Consider the following 25,001-nt stretch of genomic DNA (forward strand, 5'->3'; position numbering starts at 1 on the left):
ATTTTAAAGTGACTAAATTTCATCCAAAAATAATTAAGGTTTCTTCAAGTAATGATTGGAAACTGCCTTTTTTAAAGGGGTGGTCGACTACGATATCATATTTTAAACTTTAGTTGATAGGTAATGTAGAGGTGTGAATATAGACAACATCTCTGAATGTAATACGCTCAAAGTTCAATACAAAGGGAGACATTGGCTTTTTATTGTTAGCTTACAAAGCCTACAGTAAATGAAGTTTGGGGACTACAAAAATACATCCAAGTTAGTGAGATCTCAAACACTTTAGGTTTTGTGTATTCACCACATGCACATACATTGTTATAGCAGAGAAAGCTAAATGCCATCTAAACGCTGCAATTTCCACAGAGCTTCTTCTGTTTCTGTATTTGGGCTTCCAAAGGACACAACACAAAGAGAGAAGTGTTTACACTTTAATTATGCTCCAGAGAATTATAAATATATATATATATATATATATATATATATATATATATATATATATATATATATATATATATATATATATATATATATATATATATATATATATATATATATATAGCTAACATTTGACAAAGGACAGCTTCCAGAAGCTCTCCCAGTTCAGTGCTGGGTTCGGCTAAAAACTCCTCAAAGAAGGAGCAGCTTCAATTACATTAGACAAAGCTGTGGATTGTGAGACACAACCTGTTTTTTTTTTTTTTATTTGTTGAAATTGAACAGTTACATGCATAGTTTCTAGTGTTAATAGTATGTTGTAGCAAGGGTGTAAACAAGAATGTAAACATGAGAAATGCTGTATGGCACATTTAACAATTTAGCTACAAATTCATATATATCCATAAACCCCTTTAAACACCCACAACCTTCACCAGCACTGCAGTGTCTCGCTTTGTGGCCATTTTTCCTGCGTTCTATCTCAAAAAATAAACTCACAAAAGATATGTAAATGTTTCATATTACTTACACATGCTTATTCCGAATATATGTGAAAGACATGTAATACATTGAGTAAGATTTTGTTTGGTGAGAATTACACTCTGGACCACCCCTTTAAAACAAACAAACAAAAAAAATTAATTAATGTTCCTGAGCGAACTTGTGGCTTGAAAATGTAAAACTTTAAAATAACTGTATTCTGATATGTGTCTAGATCTGGACATGTAGCGGGCACATTGACATTAAAATTACATTAAAAAAAACTATTAAAAAATGTGAATCGATATGATGCCAGGCCACCAGATTATCGATACAAAAATTGCAAGAAAGGTTTTATTCATCTCAAAGCATCAATTCCAAATTTACACTGGAATTTGTATCCCTTGTATGTAAACTAAAGTGATATCAAAACAAATTCAAATTGAAATCTAAAAATGGGCTTAAAAATATATCAAAAATCAATCACAAGACATTCCTGTCATTTATCATTGATGCCAGTGTTAGATGTTTGATTTGACTGTTTTCACATGGTCGATTTGCATTTTTGGTGTGTTTTTTTTAATGTCGTTTTGACATTAAGGTGCTCGCTGGGATGTGGTTGGGAAAAGGTATATTATTCTGTAATGTTTGGCTGTAACAATTGTGTTGTTTCAGAGCAAACAAACAGCTGCCGTTGTAAGACGAGTGAGGATTGTTCATCTCCGGACACCTGGATCCACGTGTGTGTTAAGCAGGACAAAGCGTCTGCTCCAGTGACAATGACTGAGTGTGAGGTTGCCATGAGAAAGTGCAGAGGAGAAACCGTCCACATAGTCAGCATTCAGGCCTGCCAGTCATAAATGCAGAGCCTCACAGACCAATTAAACATTCAGACCACGCTTTATAGTGAAATCAGGGTGGCATTTCTGTATTCGCTTTCTTAGGCTTACAGAATATTAATTCAAAACACAATGAATATACTTTAGAAACAACAAAATGGTTTGACAGGTATACTTGATTGTGTTTCTTTTTTTATACAGAAAGTTTGGGCAGTAAAAGGATAGCATCAGTTACATCTTTTTGTAGGACAATCCTCAGAGTCTGAGTACATGAATGGTTTGCAAGAGTGTAGTCAAAGACAACATGAATGTGGGCTTCCTAGTGAGTAATTGCTTTTACCCCCACTGGAAGCGCTTCAAAAATGACTACAGCTATTTAAATATGTCATGTCTTTTATTGTATAAAACATGATAATATGTTGAGCTTATATTAACAAAAAGAAAGCATCTTATATTAACAGACATTATTTCAACCATTTAAGAAAGAAAGAATTATACAAACAACTATAAAATGCAACTTATTTTTGGCTCTTGGCCACTTTTTGCAGTGCAGTCAACAACACTATTGGTCTGTTTTCCCTGAAGACAAGTGTATGATAAAATGCTAGTTTTGACTATTTGTTTACACAACAGGGCTATTTTTGCGACCTGAAAATTAAATTGCTTTCAAACTTCAAGTATAATATAATATTACGATAATTATGGAGTCAATCTAGGGCCATATATACTTGCAAAATAAAAGAAAGTCCTTTACAGATGATTATGAGTTGGTTTATGTTTTTTTTTTTTGGAGAAAAAAAAACTACAAAAAAGCAAAAACAAATAAATAAAGCAAAAACAAATAAATAAATGCAAATCTTCAAAAATTGCAAAGCTAAAATAAACTTTTGAGAAATAAAAATGAAATTTGCAAACAAAAAAAGAACTGCAAATAAAAATCAAGCAGTGCAAAAAAAAAAAAAAAAAAAACTAAAATATTTGCAATTTTAAATAAACTAAATATATTTGCAAAACATATTTATAGCATTGCCTTTACAAAACCTGTCCAGTCAATTGCAATGCACATTTTGATTTGCTTTTTAGTCAACCACTATTTGCACTTCATATTTCTGCACGTTTCACCTTGTGGCCCTACTTGGGTATTTACTGTAGGCCTGGACCTGCCTCCATTAAAGCCATGTCATCACCTAGAGACACAGTATCACCGAGGTGGTCTACAGCTCAGTAGGTCTGGGCCTGACGTAAACGATAAAAGTTCCCTTGATTCCGCCCTTCTATCAAATCAAGGCCACAAAGTGAAACGCACAGAAACGTGGTGCAAATAATTATGTTGAGTTTTATTATTATTATTTTTTTTAGCAAATGTTATTTTTATTTCTCAAAACTTAATTTTAACAAAATTAATTTTTATTTTACATAATTTTTTGTTTTTTTTTGCTTTGTGATTTTTGGAGATTTGGATTTATTTATTTATTTTTGCTCAATACTTTATTTTTTGTTTGCAAAACTTTCTTTTATTTTGCAAGTATATATGGCCCTAGATTGGCTCTAAAGATAATACTTTATCATCTCCATGTAAAAAGAAAACTTAACCCCCCCCCAAAAAAAACTCCCGTAAGTCTGAAAGACTTAGAGGCTGTTCAGTGGTGTGCAGCTCATTGATTTTTCCTGTACGTGATGATGACCCATTGATTACTGAGGCTTCAAAATATGTTTTTAGTTGTGCAAATATGGAATCAGCATAATTATGTGTGCGAGAGCACTTAGCACAATCTTGATTGTTTTTATCTTTACTCTGTCAAAACATTTTCATGTGTTTAGCCACGTAGTGCTTCAATACAAAGTAACATTACCATCTACTGGCCTGGCATGCATAATACATCATTTGATGTGGATTTTGTATGCAGAACTTTTTGTGTGCAGAAATTTTTTTTTTAAATGCTGTTTTAGTGCATTGTTGACATGTAAACAATGTACAGACAAAAATAAAGCTTAATAACATATCTTCTCCATCCTCAATTATTTGCATTCCCCCCTTCAAAAAAAAGTCTTTTAGTAGACTTGTTCTGGACTTATACTGAGCTCAGAGCAGTGTCACATTGAGCTAGATCCAGACGTCCTGCCAAACTCCTGACAACCAGTCCAGACTTTGCCAACAGCTATTCCAGCATCAGCATCGCAGCCAAATAATTAACCTGAAAACCATGTCTGTTCCTATAAATGGCTTTTTTTTACACCCTTCATTACAGCTTCAACATTGTTGCGAGGAAGTAAAAAGCTAGGAACTGCTGCCAGGTGCAAATTTAACAGCCTCCCTATTAATGTGCAAACAAATCCAATTACCTATGACTGACCGAGATCCCAATGTGATAAATTTAATGGGAAACACTGTTTGGGTGTTGAAATCGGAGCTTGTGACCTGTAAAATATTTGTTCTGAGAATTGTCCTTCAAATAACACTGAGAAGATGTTCAGGTTTATGTTTAAAAGATGATGATATCTATTAATTTCAACGTGATTATATCCCAGATGTCATTCATGTACATTTCCTGAACTCATCGTAGTGTTTTAAGCGAAGTAAAAAATGACACAAAGTTCGTCTTGTTAAATCATTAAAAAAAGGTTTATTACCAATGTAAAACGACACTGCGCCTTTTCATGAACACTACAGTATCTTCACCATGCCTGACACATTTAGAACTGTTATTAATAAGCAAGACCCATGCTGAGCCCCTCCAATCTGGACTTATATCACACCAGATGGATAGACATGCCACCCTTTACTGACAATCTCTTTAAAGGAATCACAGTTTCGAAAAATAATTCAGAGCGCTAGGTTTACATTGTATATGTACATCTCTAAAATGTCCATTTATAGATATATTCTTATTTACAAAGGCTTCTTCAGGTATTGTATACTCCTAAAGGCTGAAACAAAAGGAACAAAAATAAAGAGTTACAGGATTTTCGGTTTATGGAAGACTAAATAATACCCTTGTAAAAATATGGTAACAGCCAAAGAATATGTATATAAATAAAATTTCATCCAAAGAATCAACAGTTACCGCATTCGATGGTGTTGTGCAGTGTTTAAAAAATGATAAGCATTATAAAGGTTTAGCATCAGATTCTTTTGCTCTATTTAGCACTCTCGGACGCCTCAATACAACACCTGTCTTGACAAAAAAGCACAGCATATGAATGATGTACGAACATAGCAGTATTCATACTACAAACCTTTACTAAGCATAATGTAGATGAACATTCATTTCAAAATGAAACTCGGTCATATCGATCAAATATTATAGAGTGTTTGCATGACTACTGATTACACAGATATTACAGGTATTAATGTTGATTGCTGTAAGAAACTGGACAGAACTCACCAAAAGAAAGCACTGGTTTGGGAAATGGCAGTAGTACTGTTGATTGGTGAGTGTCACACATTGTGATAAATCGCAGTCATTCGTGACTGAATTGTGGGAGAGAGAGAGAGATCTTAACTGGACACCAGACAACAGAGACCGAAGAACCGCCGCTTTCTCTGCCGAACCATGGGGTATGGCGCCAGATTCAACAAACTGCTGTCATCTGTATTCATACAAAAACAGATAAATGTAGAGATCAATGCTCTGAATTGTTGCTCATTTAGGGATAGGTCACCAAAAAAATGAAAAATTCTGTCATTATATCAACCCAGGCTTAATATTGATAAGTACCCCTGGATACATTTCTGGACAGCATTAAATACATATATTTTTTTTTGCAGTTTTTGTTTTCAAGAATCCACCAGAGGGCACTGTGTACGCTTTTCAATCTCAAATTCAGTGTCATATGCGTCTGTTGCTCTCACATAAATTGCTGTCGACTGACTGACCGACTGATTCACTCGTGGTCAACTCCTCTCTGTGTCTCAGGTCCGCCAATGTACATGGTGAGCCACTGGGCAAACTGACAACAGTGGAAAAGCTGTCCACATGGAGGTAAGTGGTCAGCGCGTAATTAAACAATAGCCGACAGCAGCATTATACTGCCCCGTAGTGTTCGTTTTAAAGTATCTCTGGCTACATAATGCGCTCTTCAGAAATGTATATGGGGGTACGTTCACTAAGGAGCCTGTGCTGCATTTACTCACTTTTGACTTGTTTTAAAGCATTTTTTTATTGAGTGTTGAACACCTTCTATGGTCAAAAAGACTGAAACTATGGTGCGTTTTCCAAACATTAATATAACTCACGGCTGAACTATCATAATGCGATGTATCATTTGGGAAAAGAACAATGTAGTGAGGAGAGGTTTCCCAAAAACCGTAGTTTCTCTGTTACAGATCCATTATTTGAACCACATTAGTTATAATGTAAAACATCCATAATAATGCTCTAAACAGAGTGAAGAAACAATTTACTTAGAGAAACCCCCCATAATTCATTATACAATTTTGATTGTTTTACTCGAACACGCATTTAAAAAAGATCAAATATTAGTTTTGGAAAAAACATCCATGCACTTTTCATATTAAGTACAATATATGTAAACGACACATATAGAACGTATATATATTCCCTTTACAAATATTATTGAGAATATTTCATATAATATTACTAACATAACATGTATTCTAATCTCATATATAAATCAAATACATTGTTAATGGTTGTAGGCCTAATTTACAGTAGGGTAATTATTAAGAAATAAAAAACGTATGCTATATATTTTTGTTTTTACAAGCTTTGGAGACGTAACATCAATTTTAAAAAATGTCACCTATAGCTTTTATCATGAGCCATGAGCTGTTTTCAAATTGCATTATAAAAGGCAACGCAATTGTCAATATGAAGATCGCTAAAACTGAACAGTAAAAATACTTTAAAAGCAAATTACACCAAAGAGAGATGACTTTCATGTTTTTTTTTTTTTTTTAGATCATTCCAAGTTTAAATGTTATAAATGAACAGGGCAAAGGAGGGATAACTGGAAATAGAACAAAGTCAGGAACTTCTAACTGCAGCTCCAGAGGTGTAGTTGCAAGTGTAAATGTTCGTTGGAACAACGAATTTGGAAAACGCCAAATCAAGGAATAATGTTTGTAACGACGAAACTTGCGACCTTAGTTGGCTAATGACGGTTTTCAGAAATGCACCCCTGGTTTGATACAAGTCAAGGGTAAGTAAATATTTGCAGAATCATAATTTACACTCATTAGTTCATCCAAGTTGTAGATGAATAATTGAAGTTCAGTAGAAGAATAAAGATTTTTTTTAATGCTGTAACTGTGTCTCTCTGTGATTCATAAACGCAAGTACAAGCGCTTGGTGTTTATTTGAATACTAAGTCAAAAGGTTTAATATCATGTCAAGAAGTTGGATCAGTCTTGTTTCTAAATTAAGACAACCTAAAATCAATTTAAACTGACTACCTTGATGACAAATTGACATCTAACATTGGTGTCAAAAACACACCAAAATTCAAATACAGGACTGTCTATTATTCGATTTTTTACATCAATGCAAGTGTCAATGTGAGATCAGGTTAGTCAATTGACATCTAATCGATTAGCATTTTTGACCTGTTTATTGATGTTGATTTAGCATCAAGGTATCTACAGGGATATATCTAGTGTGAGGGTCTATTTAATTTGAATGATACAGAGACCCTTATTTATGTTCAGATTTCTTTTTGTACTTCGTTCTTTAATATTTTGAATCATTGTAATGTATTGCATTTTCAATCAGTACACAATGCCTGCTCATTGAAGGGTTGATTTAAACATTTTATTAATGACTTTTATAGCTCTAAATGTCTGGGTATATACAGTACATACTTAGCTGAGCTTCTGAGACCTTACAAAACAGGTAGATATCTTAGATCTTCTTTTTAACTAATCACATTTACAAGACCTAAAACTAAAACTAAAAGAAGAAACCCAAACTTTTGAACACTTCTGTAAATGAAATTTCTTCCTGTCATTTTTTGTTTAATTGTATTTCGTTGTTTAATATTTTGAATCATTGTAATGTATTGCATTTTCAATCAGTACACAATGTCTGCTCATTGAATGAGTGATTTAAATATATTCTTACTGACTTCAACAGCCTTAAACATTCTGGGTACATACAGTACATAGCTGAGCTTCTGAGACATTACAAAACAGGTAGAGGTCTTAGATCTTCTTTTTAATGAATTGCTAGCATTTAAAAGACCTACAACTAAAATTAAAAGGAGAATCCCAAACTTTTGAACGCTTGGGTACAACTGAGACCTTGCTGTTATTGAAAGTTTTGAAAACCCAATTTTTTCAAGCTTTCAGTGAATTAGTCTGTAATATTAGCGAGCAAACTTGTGTAAGTGAACATTACCTTGGTTCTTCAGCGGTAAAGGCATTGTCTCCCTGAGTTTGCTTAGCAGATTTTTCATTTCTGTCATGTCCCTAGAACATCAAGAATGTGTTTGAGATTCAAACTATCAGTTTAACACTGAGCGATTCTGCTCAGACTATTTACCTCTCGATGTTCTCAATGTCTGTGGCCACCAGGAAGTACGTGTGCGGACAGTCCGGTGGAGTGGAGGACGTGTCTTCCAGGATCGGAATGTCAGAACTGTCCTCCTTCCTACTGTCCAACTTTGTAGCTCCTAAGTAATGTTTTCCTGGAACACATACAGTGAGACATTACTTTCATAGTACGTACACTCTAAAAAGTAACACTTGTTGTTTGTTCAAACTACATATTTAAACTGAGCTGAAACAACACTTTTTTATTTTTGGGGGTACAACTTAATTGTTTTATATTCAATCCACATAAGTTTACAAAACCTAATAAGTTAACTTAATTTCTTCATGTTGTCCCAACAAAAACTGATTGTGTGGAAAATTGTTGTCATTTATTTGTGTTAAATTTAATCAAACAAATTATAATTAGTAATGTTCAACTTAAGTTGTTTGTTTAAACTCAGCCCAAATAAATTGTTTACAACCACTTTACTTAAAAAATTAGTAAATCCAACGAATAATCTTTGAATATTTTTTTTTCAGTGTAGACTATTGGGTTGTGCAAGCAATTTTAGTTTATAATTTTATCATAATTATTAAGAGAACACTATAAATTGATTGTGAAAATGGCTACATACTGTTCCTATCATTAAGCACCTAAACTGCTAGCAGTGGTAACCTTTTAAATCAGTTTTATCTAAACAATTTTTGGTAACACTTTACAATAACGTTGTATTACATAATGTTAGGTAATGCATTACTTAACACGAATTAACAGTGAACAATACATGTGTTAAGCATTACTTAATCTTTGTCAATGTTAACTACACATATACTAATGTGTTACTAACTAATGGTGAACAACGACTATTATTCAGAATAATCTTGGTTAACACTCATATTCTAATGCATGTCTTTACATTAACAGCCTAATTAGTTCATGTTTACAAGGGGTTGTGTATATATATTGGATATTTTATTTAAAAAAAAACAGCCATAATTTTTTACCAAGGTGGTTTTAGGGTTAAAGTCAAGGACTGTTGTTTTTCCAATGTAAACTCCAAATCAACCAAATCACAGAGGATTCATTAATGGTAATATTGTCCACTTTAGCCTTCAGATATGCACTCGAATAGATAAATACTGTACACAGAAATCTATATTAGAATGTCTGCCTTTCCATGCTTTATCTTAAAACAAGTAAAGTAGGCAGTTAAAAAAGTAATCAAATGTTTGTTAGAATATAGGTATTCTGTCTTAAAGTGACACTCAATACATGTTAAAGTGTTATTTCACCAAAGAAAATACATAACAGCACAGTGCTTATGAACACATGCAGCAAACTTACGCTGAGAAGAAACATTGAATACAATAATTTTTGTTTTATTAGCACACCAAAATATGTTTGTAACTTTATGATATTCTGACTGAACCACATATGGTTTGAGGATATGTTTTAAAAATCGATAAAACTTTAGTTTAGGTCACAATTCACAATATTAACTACTGGCTTATCAGCTGCCTATTATTGAGACATTAACTGTTGATTAGTATTTATAAAGCATGATCTTATTATACATCCCTAATCTTGCCTAATACCTAAACCCAACTACTACCTTACTAACTATTAATAAACAGCTAATTAGTAGTTTATTAAGCTAGAAGTGTTAATGATTTGGTAAAACCATGAATTGTGACCTAAAATGTTACTAAAACATTTTGTGGACTTTTACTTTTTTTCTTGTTTACTTTTTTCTTGTTCTTGTTTTTTCTTGTTTTTTGGAAGATGAGAGAACTCAGATATCACCTAAAATATATTAACGTCTAAAGTTTAAGGATTTTGAAATTACACGAGAAAAAATAATTAATCACAATCACATAATGTTTTAAGGGTGACCCAATCTTTTAATAAAAAAATAATGAGTGAATAACAAGGAAGAATAAGAATACCTTTTACAACAACTTGTAATGATTCGAATGTTATCTCTCCATTGAATGAGTGTTATCAGTGGTTATCAGCTGATAGATATGGGCCAGTAGGGGCCTTCTGAGCCTACTGGTAGGCTCAGAAGGCTGTTATCATCCATCCACATGGTTCATCGGCTATAGATTTGCTAAAGTTTGCCCTGCGCGATGGCACTTTTTTTTTTTAAAGAAACTTTTTTGGAGCATCAATCTTGTCAATGCTATTATTGAATGGGCATTATCAATGGTTATCAGCTAATAAATATGGGCAGTGGACACACTGAGGAAGGCATGGTGCCTAAAAGTTTGTGTCTTTAAATCACTCGAAGAATGTAAAAAGAGAAAATAAAAACAGTAGTAAGCAATTACTTGATAAGTGTGAAGCATTACCTTTCTGAATAATCAGCTATAGATCCCATACGGCTGCAGCCAGAAGTTAACAAGAATTATATTTATTATTTATTAAATTTGCTTTAATGTTTACCCCAATTCTAAACCCAACCATCACAGTAATGTAAAAGCAGATCTGTATCCCGAGTCTTCGCTATTAGTATAGCTGATTAACCACGTGGATGGATGATAACAGCTTTCTGAGCCAACCAAAAGGTGCAGAAGGCCTGTACTTGCCCATATCTATTAGCTGATAACCACCGATAATTCCCATTCAATCAAGTGATAACATTCGAAAAGGGTAACTTTATTTAGAATGAATGTATAACTAAATAATACTCTTTAAAAAAGTATGAGATTTGATTCCTTGATTCAATTTCTGTATGTTAAGAATTCCATTTCTGTTTGCTTCTGTATGTTAATATACCAGGCTACATTGTTTATTTCTTTGGTTTATGTGTATTATCTACACCACTACCAACGTCTGCTTCCTCAGTGTACTCTTTAACAAAATAACAAAATCTAACACTATTTCTACAAGGTGCAATTTTGGATACAGCCAAAGTCTGACAAGTTTGTAGTATACTTCCTCTGTCTGGTTGTGCTTAAATCCACAGTAAGGGTGTTACATATCACACATGCACACTTCAGTTAACTGACAGACAGCAGGTTTGCTTTCACATGCTGCTTAAAATCAACATAAGAGGCAAAAATCTATTGTATGTATTCTATTGTTTGTCATTTTTACTGACTGTTTCAACTGACCATAGTTTGTTGATTGTGAATTGCTCTAAAAGAAAATATGAAGAGATTTGGTAGCATTTTGGGGGTTTTATCAATGCATTGACTCTTGAAGTTTTTTCTTCAGGGACCTAGAAGTCTAGGACCGCCTCGCCTCTGACTGGCAGAAATGACCATCACAAGATTTGACCTCAAGGCAACAGTCTGCTTGTCCATATTTACTGAGCTCAAATCACAGACACAAATAAAGTAAACTCCAGCCAACATGAAGCCACTAGAAAGCTCTAGATTTGGACAAGCCAGGCTTCACGGACAGCAGTTTCCCCCCAAGGCGTCCTCGCAGCATTACCTTTCCTGTGTAGCTGCAGGGACCCCAGCAGACACACAGATTTCAGCATCTCCGTCAGGTACATCTCCAGACAGCACTGCAGCTGGATGAAGAGGCGGCAGATCTCCGGATGGATTTCTCCATCTTCTGGGCTGTGAAGAAAAAGCATCAATAATGCATTTTAGATCTGGATTCTGCAGAGTTCTGGCCCCGAGCCCTGCGCTTCAACCTGTCTAATTTCTCACGAGTTAACATGTCCTTGCATTTCTGCCGTCGACAATAAGCCTTCACTGAAAGCATACTATATACCATGCTGATATATATATATAGATATATATACATATTGTATAGCTTATTATGTGTGTAGCATTTTTAGCCTTCTGATTATTGATACATATTGGTTATATTGGTTAAAACATGTCTTAAAAAACGTTTCGTAACACTTTATAATAACTACACACTATAAATCATTTATTAAGCATTACCAAATAGTGAATTCATTATCTGTAAAGCATTCACTCTACATTACTAAACGTTAGTAAGCAGTTTATAACTGCAGCTACAAATGCTGTATTCTTGACTTATAAGCACTTATATAATGTGCTTAATAATTGTATTTTCATATTCTGTTTATGATTAATTTTTCATTACTAAATTAGGTATCGAATTATTTACAAACCAGTTGTATTTAAGAGTAGTTAAGGGTTTTCAGGACCATTCAGAATGAGTTGTAAATGATTAATAAACTATTGAAATCAACATTTATATATCTTATTACACAGGCATATACTAATAGTTAACTAATATGTTAGTAAATGCTTTATTAACTCAACTTCATGCAGTTTTGTGACCTAATCTAAAGTGAGGACTGTTCATGCTTTATAAATGCCTTATAAATGACAAATAAAGGCTCAGTATCAAATGAACAATTATCTGTGCAATATTTCTAAAAAGTAAAATTACTGTAATTTTAAACATTGCAAAATAACAGGAGTGTCAAAATATGACATCCAACTGGATAAAACAACAACAGTATAATAATTTAACATTATGATAAGATATAATGTTTAAACTCTACAGTGATTTTATTTAGATCATGTAGAAAGATTTATTTTTCATTTGAAGTACAGTTTCATTTGTGTATCTTTAAACGATTGGAAATGAATAATGTATTTTTTCCTGTTTAGAATTTAACTGAGCCTTTATTTGTAATTTATAAGGCATTTATAAAGCACGAATAATCCTCACTTTAGATTAGGTCACAAAACTGCATGAAGTTGAGTTAATAAATTATTTATTAACATATATAGTAATCATTAATATATGCCTGAATAATAAGACATATAAATGTTGATTTCAATAGTTTATTAATCATCTACTAACTCATTCTGAATGGTCCTGAAAACCCTTAACTACTCTTAAATACAAACAGTTTGTAAATAATTCGATACTTAATTTAGTAATGAAAAATAAATCATTAACTAAGTATGAAAATACAATTATTAACCACATTATATAGGTGCTTATAAGTCAAGAATGGAGCATTTGTAGCTGCAGTTATAAACTGCTTACTAACACTTATTAATGTAGAGTTTATGCTTAACAGATAATGAGTTCACTATTTGATAATGCTTAATAAATGATTTATAGTGTGTAGTTATTATAAAGTGTTACCAAATGTTTTATACACTATAAAAAACATGATTAATAGGTCACACAGTTTTGCTACTTTAAAGGATTCACTTTTTTGTGCACATAACCAAGTGCTCGTCAATGTGAACACTGATCTGACGATGCAAGAAGAAACAGCTGAATAAAGTCATTATTTTCTATCATGTGCACACAAATGTACTTTCGTAGCTTCATAATACTCTCATTGAGCCACTGAATATGTAACGGCACCATTGTTGTCTATGGAGGATGAGAGAGGTCTCAGATTTTTTTTAACATATCTTAAATTGTGCTCTGAAGATGAACGAATGTCCCAAGGGTTTGACAGAATTTTCATTTTGGGGTTAGCTCACCCTTTAAATTAAAAATGTTTTAAGTTTTACAATATTTAACATTTGAATACAATTTTAGATTGTATTTTATTTATATTGAGTGTTTCCGCCTTATTTCTGCTTTCATATTTTTCATTGTTTTTTTAAATAGTTTTGTTTTAGACTTTTTTGATTTAATGTAAAATAAAATAAAATTGTATTCGCAACTGGGTTAAATAAGTTGTAATGTTTAATATACATACATGATTAGAAAAAGGGTAGCACAGTTGCTCAGCACTGTTGCCATACCGAGGGGTGCCCAAACTCGGTTCTGGATGGCCGGTGTCCTTAAAAGTTTAGTTCCAAGCCCAATCAGACACACCGGGGCTAGCTAATCAAGCTCTTACTAGGCTTTCTAGAAACATGGTGTGTTGAGGCAAGTTAGGGCTAAAATCTGCAGGACACTGGCTTAAAATTTGAGCATTTTTAATTAAAAGTTTACTTTTTCACATCTGATTTTTTTTTTAATTACAAAATTTACAAAAAGCTTCATATTTATACATAGATATTTACAATATCTATCCATTTATCAGTAAAACACCATATTTGCATATTTGAAATTCCATTAAGAATTGCTATTTTGAAGTTTAACATACTATTGTAGCTATTTAATTTTTAAATTTTTGAGTAAATTGCTTGTGTGTCTGCCATTTATTTAATTTTTCTATGTAGTTAGCATTTTTGTCATAATCATAATGCCAACATAACAACAATAAACAATAATATTTTTTACAGTAAATGTATATTTTATTAAAAACAAATGTGTTTAGCTTTAATGTTTTGTTTACTATAATAACCCTTAATGAAATCTACAATGTTCTAATGACCAAACACAAAGCTCATTGAAATCTTGGCAGTATTCGAGAAGCTAACAATATCATAGTGAATATATGATGAATATTCAATATACAGCCCTGTTTGATTTTTTTCTGAGCTGCATGTTTACAAGGTTGTACAGACAATCTAGAGCTCTAAACACATTAGCTCAATAGCGAGTGAGAATTCGTAGAAAATCTGATTTCTCAGAATCCTACGCATGTAATTACTGCTCTGTAAATCCCAGGTGAAATGCTGTGGCATGGCGGAAACTTCATTTTCCTGTTCTTCAATTACCTGGAACAGAAGGATGGCACCAAACCCATCCAGGACAAATCATGTAAAAGGTCTATCAGGCACAGCATGGCCTTGGTGGTAAATTGCCACATTAACTAACTATAACAGGGACTACATGTTGAACAACACTCAACACGGAATCTATTTGACTATATTGCTTCTATAAAAATTCTGTTATTTTATCTGTAGAAAGAAAATTCACTCCATGTTCATGCGAAGGTCAAAGTAACATCCATGGTAATGGAAAATAAAGCTTATATGTATTACTAAGTGCTGTGAAGGTGAAGTTTCAGATTTATAACATATACTACTATAATCATGTATGATTTTTATTACAGCTCACATGCTCATCAGATACTTACGTAAAGATATCAATGGTTTTATTATACTTGAAAAAAGTTGAAATTACTTGTTGTTGTTCTTATTGGTTTAGCAAAAAATCAGTAAAAATGTCTGTACAACTACATTCAAGTTTACTTAACCTAAATAATAATATAGAATTTTTTCCCTAACAAAAATCAAATGAAAATTCTAATGCCTAAAGATCAAGTAATAAATTGAACTTTCAAAACAACTACCCAGATAAATCAAATGCTCAAACAACGATAAATAAAAATGCATTCTCAAATGAGAAATCAAATTTATTTGATATTTAATTTTCATGAACAACTCAGTAAAATTCTGTAATAATTAAATGACAAATCAAATGAATAATTCAAATGGAAGAACCAGTTTCTGGTTCCTGAATACACACACAGCTGGAAGCCATGATGGACTGATTACTGGGACTATAAAGACACCTCACTCACACAGACCTTGCTGAGTCTTGTTTTTCCCTGTGAAGCAGTACAAAAATTTTTCGCTGTTTGTCCTGCCATGTTTTGATCCTTGTCTTGTTTACGGTTATTGTTGTTTTACCTCCTGTCCTGTTTCTAATTCTGTCTAGAAAATGTCTTGTTAACATTTGTCTCTGCTTTAGTTTTTTTTTTTTTTTTTAAATAATGTATTATTTCTTAGTACAAATTTCCAAATGAGTTTTATTGTTCACTTAATTTCAGATATTTTAGGTCAGTGCAACAGATGTTTTCAAAAATTAAACAAAAAAAAAAAAAACAAAGGGAAATAAGAATTTTTTTTTTTTTTTTTTTTTTTTTTTGTACTGGCTTAATATTTTACAGTGTAGTAAATCCATGGTTAATCTGTGGTTACCAGAGGTTAACTGGAAACAACATTTTTATAATTGCTTAAATGTTTTATATTAAGTGGCTTTAATAACTATAAATCTACATTTAAATTGAAATTTGGTACAACGCTCTTACTGTGTACATAAATGTTTTTACATTGTACTTATATTTAAAAAAAAATAGTTTGCATGCAATAACATTTGTGGTTAACTAACCCTTTAACCTATACCCATATCCAACCTCAATAGCACCATAAGTGTTGTTTAATATGAACACAGCATGTACATTTTAGATATTTTTGGATGTAAGTACTTAGTAGTTAAGGTCACTTAATATAAAGTGGGACCAAATGTTTTTATTTAGTTTGTAGTAAAATTATGTTTCATTGACGTTTTCAAGAATGGGTCCATGACACCTAGGTGCTCGCAAGGGTACTGCAAATATTGTATATATAAATATATATTAGAGGGCGATGCAGTGAAGAAGTCTTGCCTCACAGCAAGAAGGTCGCTGTTTCGAGCCTTGGCTGGATTAGTTGGCGTTCCTGTGTGGAGTTTGCATGTTCTCCCTGTGTTTGTGTGGGTTTCCTCCGTGTGCTCCAGTTTCCCCCAAAACCCAAAGCCATGCTGTACAGGTGAATTTGGTAGGCTAAATTGTCTATAGTGTATGAATTAGTGTGTATGACAAAGTAGTGTGTATGGATGTTTCCCAGAGAAGGGTTGCAGCTGGAAGGGCATCCGCTGCGTAAAACATATGCTGGATAAGTTGGCGATTCATTCTGCTGTGGAGACCCTTAATAAAGGGTCTAAGCCGAAAAGAAAAAAAAAATTCTAATTCTTAGTCCCACATATTAACATGCAATAAACAAATACATCAAAATTGTGAAATTGCACATCCTACCCTGATATTGCAGAAAGGTTCTGATGTGCTGTTCGTGCCATCTCACAGCCTTTTGTGCGTGTCTTGTGCATTTCCGCCCGAAGAGAAGGACAATCAGCGGAAATCTCTCCAATAGAGATAACCAACTCCCTATAGAGGGCCACAAGTGTATTGAACTCCTGGACAACCTTTTGGAAGAGAGGAAAACAAAGGCGAACAAGCTAAGAAAGTACAGGCTGAACAAATCTATTTTAACCTTGAAAATGTATCAAGCCGATAAATTAAAGAGGTTTTTAACTTTGAGGAGATGACATGCATCCAAGTTGCCTAGACATTTTTCATTCTTAACATTGAAACATCCAGACAGTGTCACAAAGGTAAAACAGGCTATTTGCTGGGGAGCAGAGCCTCAGGCGCCAGATGCTCATGCCATTTTATCAATATTTGGTATAAAGGATTAGCGTTCAATGGCAAGCAGTTTTAACATTTATGCCTTACTTTACAAGTAGTATCCATTTTTATGCTATTAGGACATAACTTATAGCAAATTTACATTTATTCAATTAACTCATTTATTCAAAGTGGCTTATATTGCAGGTAAGAATACAGTAAGCACTTCAAATCATCAGAGAGGTGCAGTTTATAAATGCTATAATAAATCTGTCATTTTTTTTTTCTTTATTTAAAAAAATTTAATTGTACCCCCGAGCATACAAGGATGAAAAAATGTGTCCTATAGGTGGTTTGTCAAGCCCACTCACCTGCGTTAAGCACACTAAGAACTGCATGATATTTACAGAAACATGGAGTGTTTAAAAAAGGAAAGTGTTCGGTGCATATGAAGAGGAGAAATTGGGTCCTACAAGTGGTTTGAGGTTTTGTAATTTGATCACTCATAAATAATCTCATGGTGTCTACTCTATTATGTTGCTTGTAACTCTTGCAAGGGATGTTCCTACTTTCAAGTGGACAAGTCTAAAAGGGATAGCTCACCCAAAAATGTATTTACCACAACCGAATATCCATGGTCTAGATGCCTTTCTTAAGCAGAATATTAAAGAAGGTCTACTCACATTAAAGAAGTGTTCCTCTAAAAAAAGAAAGGCACCTCTTGGATGACCTGTGGGTAAATAAATTAACAGGAGAATTTTTGGGGGGTGAGATGTCCCTTTAATAACAACTGACCTAGATATATATATATATATATATATATATATATATATATATATATATATATATATATATATATATATATATATATATATATATATATATATATATATATATATATATAGATATATATATATATATATATATATATATATATATATATATATATATATATATATATATATATGTATATATATATATATATATATATATATATATATATATATATGTATATATATATATATATATATATATATATATATATATATATATATATATATATATATATATATATATATATATATATATATATATATATATATATCATAGATTAAGGATTGCATGGCACCATGTTTTCACCGTTTTCAGTTTGACCATTAGCTTCCACTTTGGAGTGGCAATTTTTCTCTGTTGATCTCAGTTCCCATTACATAAGGGAATGATGCAAAAAAGGAAAGCCCCACCAGTACTTAATATTCTATTTCAGATGGAAGTGCATCCACATACTGAAATAAAAGTCCCAGCAACCTCCGGTTCATGGGGATGAAAGAAATTAGAGTTTCCCACTCATATTAATGGCCACGCATGGCACAGTGGGTGGTACTGTCACCTCACAGCAAAAAGATTGCTGGTTCGAGCCTTGGCTAGGTCAGTTGGCATTTCTGTGTGGAGTTTGCACGTTCTCCCTGCATTTGCGTGGGTTTCCTCTGGGTGCTCCGGTTTCCCTCACAAGTGGTACAGGTAAATTGGGTAAGCTCAAATTGTCAGTAGTGTATGTGTGTGCATGAGAGTATATGGGTGTTTCACTGTGAAGGGTTGCAGCTGGAAGGGCATCCTCTGTGTAAAACATATGTTAGATAAGTTAATAAAATGACTACGCTAAAAGAAAATAAATGAATGAATGAATGAATGAATGAATGAATGAATGAATGAATGAATGAATGAATGAATGAATGAATGAATGACTCATATTAACAAGTTTGTGGTGACGTTCATATGAATTCAACAACATACAATTTTTCCAACAGGACTTGAAGGGATTATCTTTAGATATTAGTATCCACTGACTGGCACCTTTATGTGGCACAACTGCACAAACATCTAATCAGCCAATCATATGGCAGCATCCCAGCAAATTTAAGCAAGTAGATGTGGTCAAGACTATCTACTGAAGTACAAGCTGAGCATTAGAATGAGGAAGGAAGGCGATTGAATTACTTTGAATGTGGTATTTTTGGATCTTGTCTGAGCATTTCAGAAACTATTGATCTACTGGGATAACAGCAAGTGAGCAACAGTAATATTTTTTTTAAATGCTTTGTTGGACCAAGAGAGTCAGAAAGTATGACCTGAATGTTTACAACGTTAAAACGGCAACAGCAATTCAAACAATTACTTATTAAAAATGAGATCTGCAGAAGAGAATCTAAACCTTAAAGCAAACCTTGAAGCAGATGAACTACAGCAGTAGAAGTGCGCACCAGTGGCAATCCTGTCAAGTAACTAACCCAAACTCACACTACAAATTAGACAGGCTTACAAAAATTAAACAAAAAAAATATAAGATTGCCTGATTAAAGTTAAAGTAGTATTTTTTATTTTTTTATTTTTTGAATTAACACAAGCAACACAAAGGAATGGATTTGTCATGCATTGTATCAATTGTTTAGGTTGTTGGTGGTATAAAAGGGGTGGATGAGGTTTTCTGTGATTTTGGTCTCTTTAATACCATTTGAGCATTGTTTAAATATCAGACTCTACAGCAACAACATCAGCAATGTGATATTATTACATATAAACCAACATCTCAGAGGAAGGTGCTTTTCTAGCACCTTGCTGAATTCAGGCCACACAGATTTAGAGCAATACTAAAGCCAAAAATGGTATGGTGAAACCTGGTACTTGCAGGGTGAATCAAATGAGTTATACAGAAATTATTAGAATTTTTTTAAAACTAGTACATGTAACACATAAACGTTATGTTTGGTAAATGGTTGCATATTTTTGTTATTGAATTATGTTGGTTTTGGTTCAGATGTCAACAAACTTCCATCAAATTAAAGTTGCATATAAACTAACTAGACGGACAATGGCAACACTTACTAATGATTTTGGAAAAGTTATTAGACACATCTTATGATTATACATAAGTGAACAGTGGTCAAATTTGGTCAATGAGTTTGTTTACATAAACATTCTTAAGACGATCATGCTTAAGCTGACAATGTATGTCTTCAGGCAAATGTGTTAAACCATATTCCTTTACCAACATTAGATCATATAAAGCTTAAAGGAATAATTCACCTAAAAATTTTAACTAAACCATACTTTACTCACCCCAAATACATTCTCTGTGTATATTGATTTATTCTTTTAGATGAACACAGCCAGTAGTTTTTTTTTTTTTCTTTCTTTTTTTCATTCTGGTTCATCCATGCTGTACAATGGTGTTGGTAGTGGCCTTTCTTTGTAGCTTCCAAAAGCTCATCAATCTGTTGTAAACTAACCCACAAGCTTCTAGGGGTTTAATGCATGTCAACCACAAAGTTACAATAAAATCACTGACTTCAGGTGGCAGCCAAATGTGAATTCTCTACTTGGCTGACCTCTGATAAGTCATATATACACAGAAGGTGGCTTGAGTGTGAGTAAATTATGGGGTAGTTTTAATTTTAAGTTGACAAACTATTGAAAATGTTTGTCCATTACCCCAGTTTTTCCAGGCATAAAAACACACTAACCTGCATTCAGTTAATTTACTGTAGTGCCCATGTGTCATATGTGATATGTGTGATATGCATCAATGAAAGTACGCTCATGTCAAATCATGTAAGCACATAAGGTCAAAGCCAGCATAGGTATGATAAGGTAAGCAAGGAGAACAAATATCGAAAACTTTTTCCTTTAACAAATGAATAAATAGTACTGGACACATAGCAGGCATAGAAATGTAGAATATGATAGGAAATGCACGACTGATAAACTGGAAAACTACAAGACTATTGATTCTGCCTTTAAAGTGAGAAATCATAGTGAATGGGTTAAGCATGCAAAAGACAATCCATTAAAAAAATTAACCATGAAAAAGACAAGAATCCCTCTTGAAAATAAACCACAGCTTTATTAAGCATAGTAACCACAGATTTACTACCACAGTTAAATCTTTGCTAGAGTTGCAAACCCATGGGTCATTAGTGCTTATCGTAATTTAACAAAAATAAAATAATAATAATAATAATAATAATAATAAACCAAACCTTTTGTTGATTTATCTTAATTTTCACGAGGGGTGTTAGCGTTTTGATGTGAATAAATTAAAAGAAAGTATTTTATATAATAATTAAGTTACCTAATTGCTAGTAAACTATTAAAACAGTTAATTTTCATAAACCATTTTCAGACAGAATGAGCGTACAGGAGTTCATAAACGCATCCAATGCTAAAACGGCTTGCCACACGCTTTCTGCCTGTTAATGGGGCAAAGACTCCTCAAACACAACACGCGAGCTTGCAGTTCTCGCCCAAAATAGAGCACTAAATCACATTGCTCACTTCACGCCATAATCTGTCAAACGAAATGGAAAAATAAACCCCGAAAAAAGAAAGCTGCAACTACAGCCGCACCACAGGAAAAAGTCACAAACCTCCACGCCAAAAGCGTTCATTATTTAACCTCCCCAATGTCGCATTATACATTTAGGATGTTTGCACTTGCAGAAACCAGCGTGAATTTAAAGCAGCGCTTCAACAATCAGTGGGATAATAAAAAAGAAGAAGCTGTGGCTCATCATGACGCAGGCTTATACGCACCATTCTGCAGTCCGAGACGGCACGCAGAGCTTCGCTGCTCTCCCGGCGCTCCGACTCTCTGGACGGGGCTTTACCGCCGATCTGGAAAATGGTCCCGGCAGTTCTGGGGCGGTTTTTGCGCCCATTCGGTGCAGAACTCATGCATACACATCAAGTGAAGAAACTGCCCTGATATAAAATGCTGATTGATCAATATACTGCCGCCGGTTTGCTAAACGTCTTACTCAATTGATCGATCTGCTCCTGGATTCTCTCCGCATTGCCGCGACGCAGAAGCCGAGTCACCTTCATTCACTCCAGCAGACAGCCGAAGTGTCCTTGCAGGGCTTCGTCTTATTCAGCAGAGAGAAATGCGATAACAAAGAACCAGATGCAAACATGTCTTGATGCCCCGTACAGTCCTTCAACAAAGAAAGAATAGCTGCTGCTTAAAAAAACAAAACACCCCGCCGCGAGAATTTTTGCTCCCCAAAATGGACTAATATGCGGCGCAAGTGTGAACGCTCAACTCTGTGCGGCGTTTATTGAGAGTAGATTGCAGAAGGTGATCTAAGAGCGCTATTCTAACCTTGATAGGTGCAGTTGCTTGAGGCATGACGTGGTTGAACACACTGCACTCTCATAGGATGAGAATACTAATGCAACAGATTCACCTACTCCAGTGTGCACGGCTTCATCAAATGTGCCACTGAAGGATGGAGGCAGCAGAAATACACAGATCAAATGTACCGACGAACATCGTAAAAGCCTAACCAAGATGATTTAAGGGTGTTAACTGGTCTTTTCAGGCTGGTCATTATAGAGTTTGGCATGTGGAAAGTGCACAAAACCATTTAGCCTACCTATAATCTTAGCGGGATATTTAAAACAATTAAACCATTCGGTTTAAAAGTGTTTTGGCAAAATATGCAATTTATCAATCTACTGTATACTCATTACTTAATATGAATTTAATCTATTTTATCATTAAGAGGCAGCATTAACTTAAATTTAAAAAAGTGATATTATAAATATAATTCATATTAACTGCAAGTAAACTATGTAATGGTGATAATGAAGTAAAAATGTTGGTGAAATGCATTCATTATAATGGTGATAAATTTGATTAGATTTGATAAATTTAAATACCATTTGCTGGTAAAAAGGTAGCAGTTTGAAGGATTAGATAAAGATTTAAAGTTACAATTAATTAACATTTTTGTGATTTCTATTCATTTATATATTTGTATATTTTTGAATATTTTTTGTGTTTTTTTTGTAAACCATGATAAAATATACAGTGCTCATAATTAATAATTAATAAAAGTAATTAAATAAAATTCAGTTAAATTAATTTAAAAAATTATTTTATTCATTTCTCAGTGAATAGGCAATATATGTTTTGTACATTTAATCAAGACAGATTTAATAAACAGGTATATATATTTTTTTTAATTATATTTTTGTCTTTGAACAGCTTTAGAAATAGAAAGATTATACATTTAAATTCATGTGAAATATTAATGTTTTTTTATTTATTTGTGTTTATTCATATAGCATATTTACAATGCAGATTGTGTCAGATTAGCTTAACAAAAAAAGTTCCAGTAAATTGAAAAAGTGTCAGTCAAGTTTCCAGAAATATTGGGGGGAAAATTACAAACTACAAAATTTAAACAAAAATGTATACATTTTTCTGTTTCTCTTAAATTTTGCTCTTTTAATTTTTTTTTTATTTAATATTTTTCCCTAACAAATACATTTGGGCTACTAATTTTTGGACCATTACCATCAGTTATTCTGTTAGATTAGGTCCAGATTTGGCTTCAGCACTGACTAACAATGTTTATGCACAAATATAATATTGTAAAGCTTTCTATAGATAATATTAATTTAAATGAGATATTTGTGAGGTGTGTACTCATACAATATTTCCCAAATGATGTTTAACAGAGCAAGGATATTTTCACAGTATGTCTGATAATATTTTTTTTATTCTTCTGGAGAAAGTCTTATTTGTTGTATTTCGGCTAGAATGAAAGCAGTTTTTAATTTTTTAAAACCTATTTTAAGGTCAAAATTATTAGCCTCTTAAGATTTTTTTCGATTGTCCACAGAATAAACCATCTTTATACAACAACTTGCCTACATACGCTAACCTGCCTAGTTAAGCTAATTAACCTAGTTAAGCCTTTAAATGTCACTTTAAGCTGTATAAAAGTATCTTGAAAAATATCTAGTAAAATATTATGTACTGTCATCATGGCAAAGATAAAAGAAATCAGTTATTAGAAATTAGTTATTAAAACTGTTATGTTTAGAAATGAGTTGAAAAAATATTCTCTCTATTAAGCTGAAATTGAGGGGAAAAAAATAAACAGCGGGCTAATAATTTAGGGGGCTAATAATTCTAACCTCAACTGTTTGTTAAACACTATATATTACATAAAATATTCTAAAACATAAATAAATAAATAAATAAATAAATAAATAAATAAATAAATAAATAAATAAATTAATTAATTAATTAATTAAAAGTGACATTCTGATTTTTAAGCTGTATTGCAGTCTTATCTATTACATCTCAAGCTTCATCTCAAATGCATCTCAATAAATATTCATCAATGAAAATAAGCTACTTTTGGTTGATTATTAGAAAATGTGATTTTATATACACAGAAAGCTAATTAATATCAAGTAATGTTTTCAAATAACATTTTGTAAAAATATCTAAACAGTATGGCAAAATAGTGTTCCATCATCAATGAGTGTAATAAAATATGTACAAATTAAAACAACATTTATTATTATACATAAAAGTACAGTTAATTATAATGTTTTTATATTTAACAAAAAATCATTATAGCAGACAAACAAATACCCCCATGTTATTTTATTAAATAATAATAATTTTTTTTAAATTAAATTAAATCAAATTAGCACACACACCAAATTAATTCTGATCATTTGTGCTTTTTTATTTTGTGCTTTTTTATTTTGATTTTTTTATTATTAATAATTAAATTTAATTATTTTATTTATTTCACCTATACAGAATCAAAAATAGTTTTTCATGTAACTTTCTTATGTAAGCCATCTCAAATAAACCGTATTAAATATTCATGAATGGAAAGTACTGTAGCTACTTATGGTTTG

The 25,001-nt window shown here is 32.6% G+C and overlaps 2 protein-coding genes across 5 annotated transcripts in view; one reads left to right on the plus strand and one right to left on the minus strand.

Annotated features, from left to right (window-relative positions):
• The window catches only part of c7a (complement C7a), a 28,184-nt gene extending 24,424 nt beyond the window's left edge, over positions 1-3,760 (plus strand). For both annotated transcript variants that reach the window (XM_087264885.1, XM_087264886.1), the window contains exons 18-19: positions 1,594-2,434; positions 3,284-3,760. In XM_087264885.1, the coding sequence (XP_087121011.1) occupies positions 1,594-1,778 (185 nt within the window). In that variant the 3' untranslated portion in view covers positions 1,779-2,434; positions 3,284-3,760. The remainder of the gene's footprint in view (positions 1-1,593; positions 2,435-3,283) is intronic.
• Positions 3,761-4,358: 598 nt separating this feature from the next.
• Positions 4,359-22,461, minus strand: rgs7bpa (regulator of G protein signaling 7 binding protein a). 3 transcript variants are annotated; one of them, XR_015497264.1, is made up of 6 exons: positions 21,867-22,461; positions 16,908-17,074; positions 11,027-11,820; positions 8,258-10,464; positions 8,114-8,184; positions 4,359-5,348 (listed from the first exon to the last, which is right to left on the minus strand). XR_015497264.1 is itself a non-coding variant. In NM_001076608.1 (6 exons), exons 1-6 carry the CDS (start codon positions 22,005-22,007, stop codon positions 5,257-5,259), a joined length of 747 nt encoding a protein of 248 aa, NP_001070076.1. In that variant the 5' UTR covers positions 22,008-22,402; the 3' UTR covers positions 4,362-5,256. The 3 variants fall into 3 exon arrangements, 1 of the variants encoding a protein (NP_001070076.1); NM_001076608.1 differs by having other exon boundaries at positions 4,362-5,348; positions 8,258-8,402; positions 11,690-11,820; positions 21,867-22,402; XR_015497265.1 differs by lacking the exons at positions 4,359-5,348; positions 8,114-8,184 and adding an exon at positions 10,466-10,795 and having other exon boundaries at positions 10,026-10,263; positions 10,929-11,820.
• Between the last annotated feature and the right edge of the window lie 2,540 nt (positions 22,462-25,001).

Source organism: Danio rerio, chromosome 8, assembly GCF_052040795.2.
Source record: "Danio rerio strain M-AB ecotype USA chromosome 8, GRCz13ab, whole genome shotgun sequence".
NCBI classification, from domain to species: Eukaryota; Metazoa; Chordata; class Actinopteri; order Cypriniformes; family Danionidae; genus Danio; species Danio rerio.

Excerpts from the sequence above, each read along its gene's own strand:
- rgs7bpa (NM_001076608.1), bottom strand. The coding sequence starts at position 22,007 with ATGAGTTCTGCACCGAATGGGCGCAAAAACCGCCCCAGAACTGCCGGG. Across the intron at positions 8,403-11,689 it reads CCTGCAGCTACACAGGAAAG|GAAAACATTACTTAGGAGCT; the intron begins GTAATGCTGCGA and ends TATGTGTTCCAG. Across the intron at positions 8,185-8,257 it reads GACATTGAGAACATCGAGAG|GGACATGACAGAAATGAAAA; the intron begins GTAAATAGTCTG and ends TTGATGTTCTAG.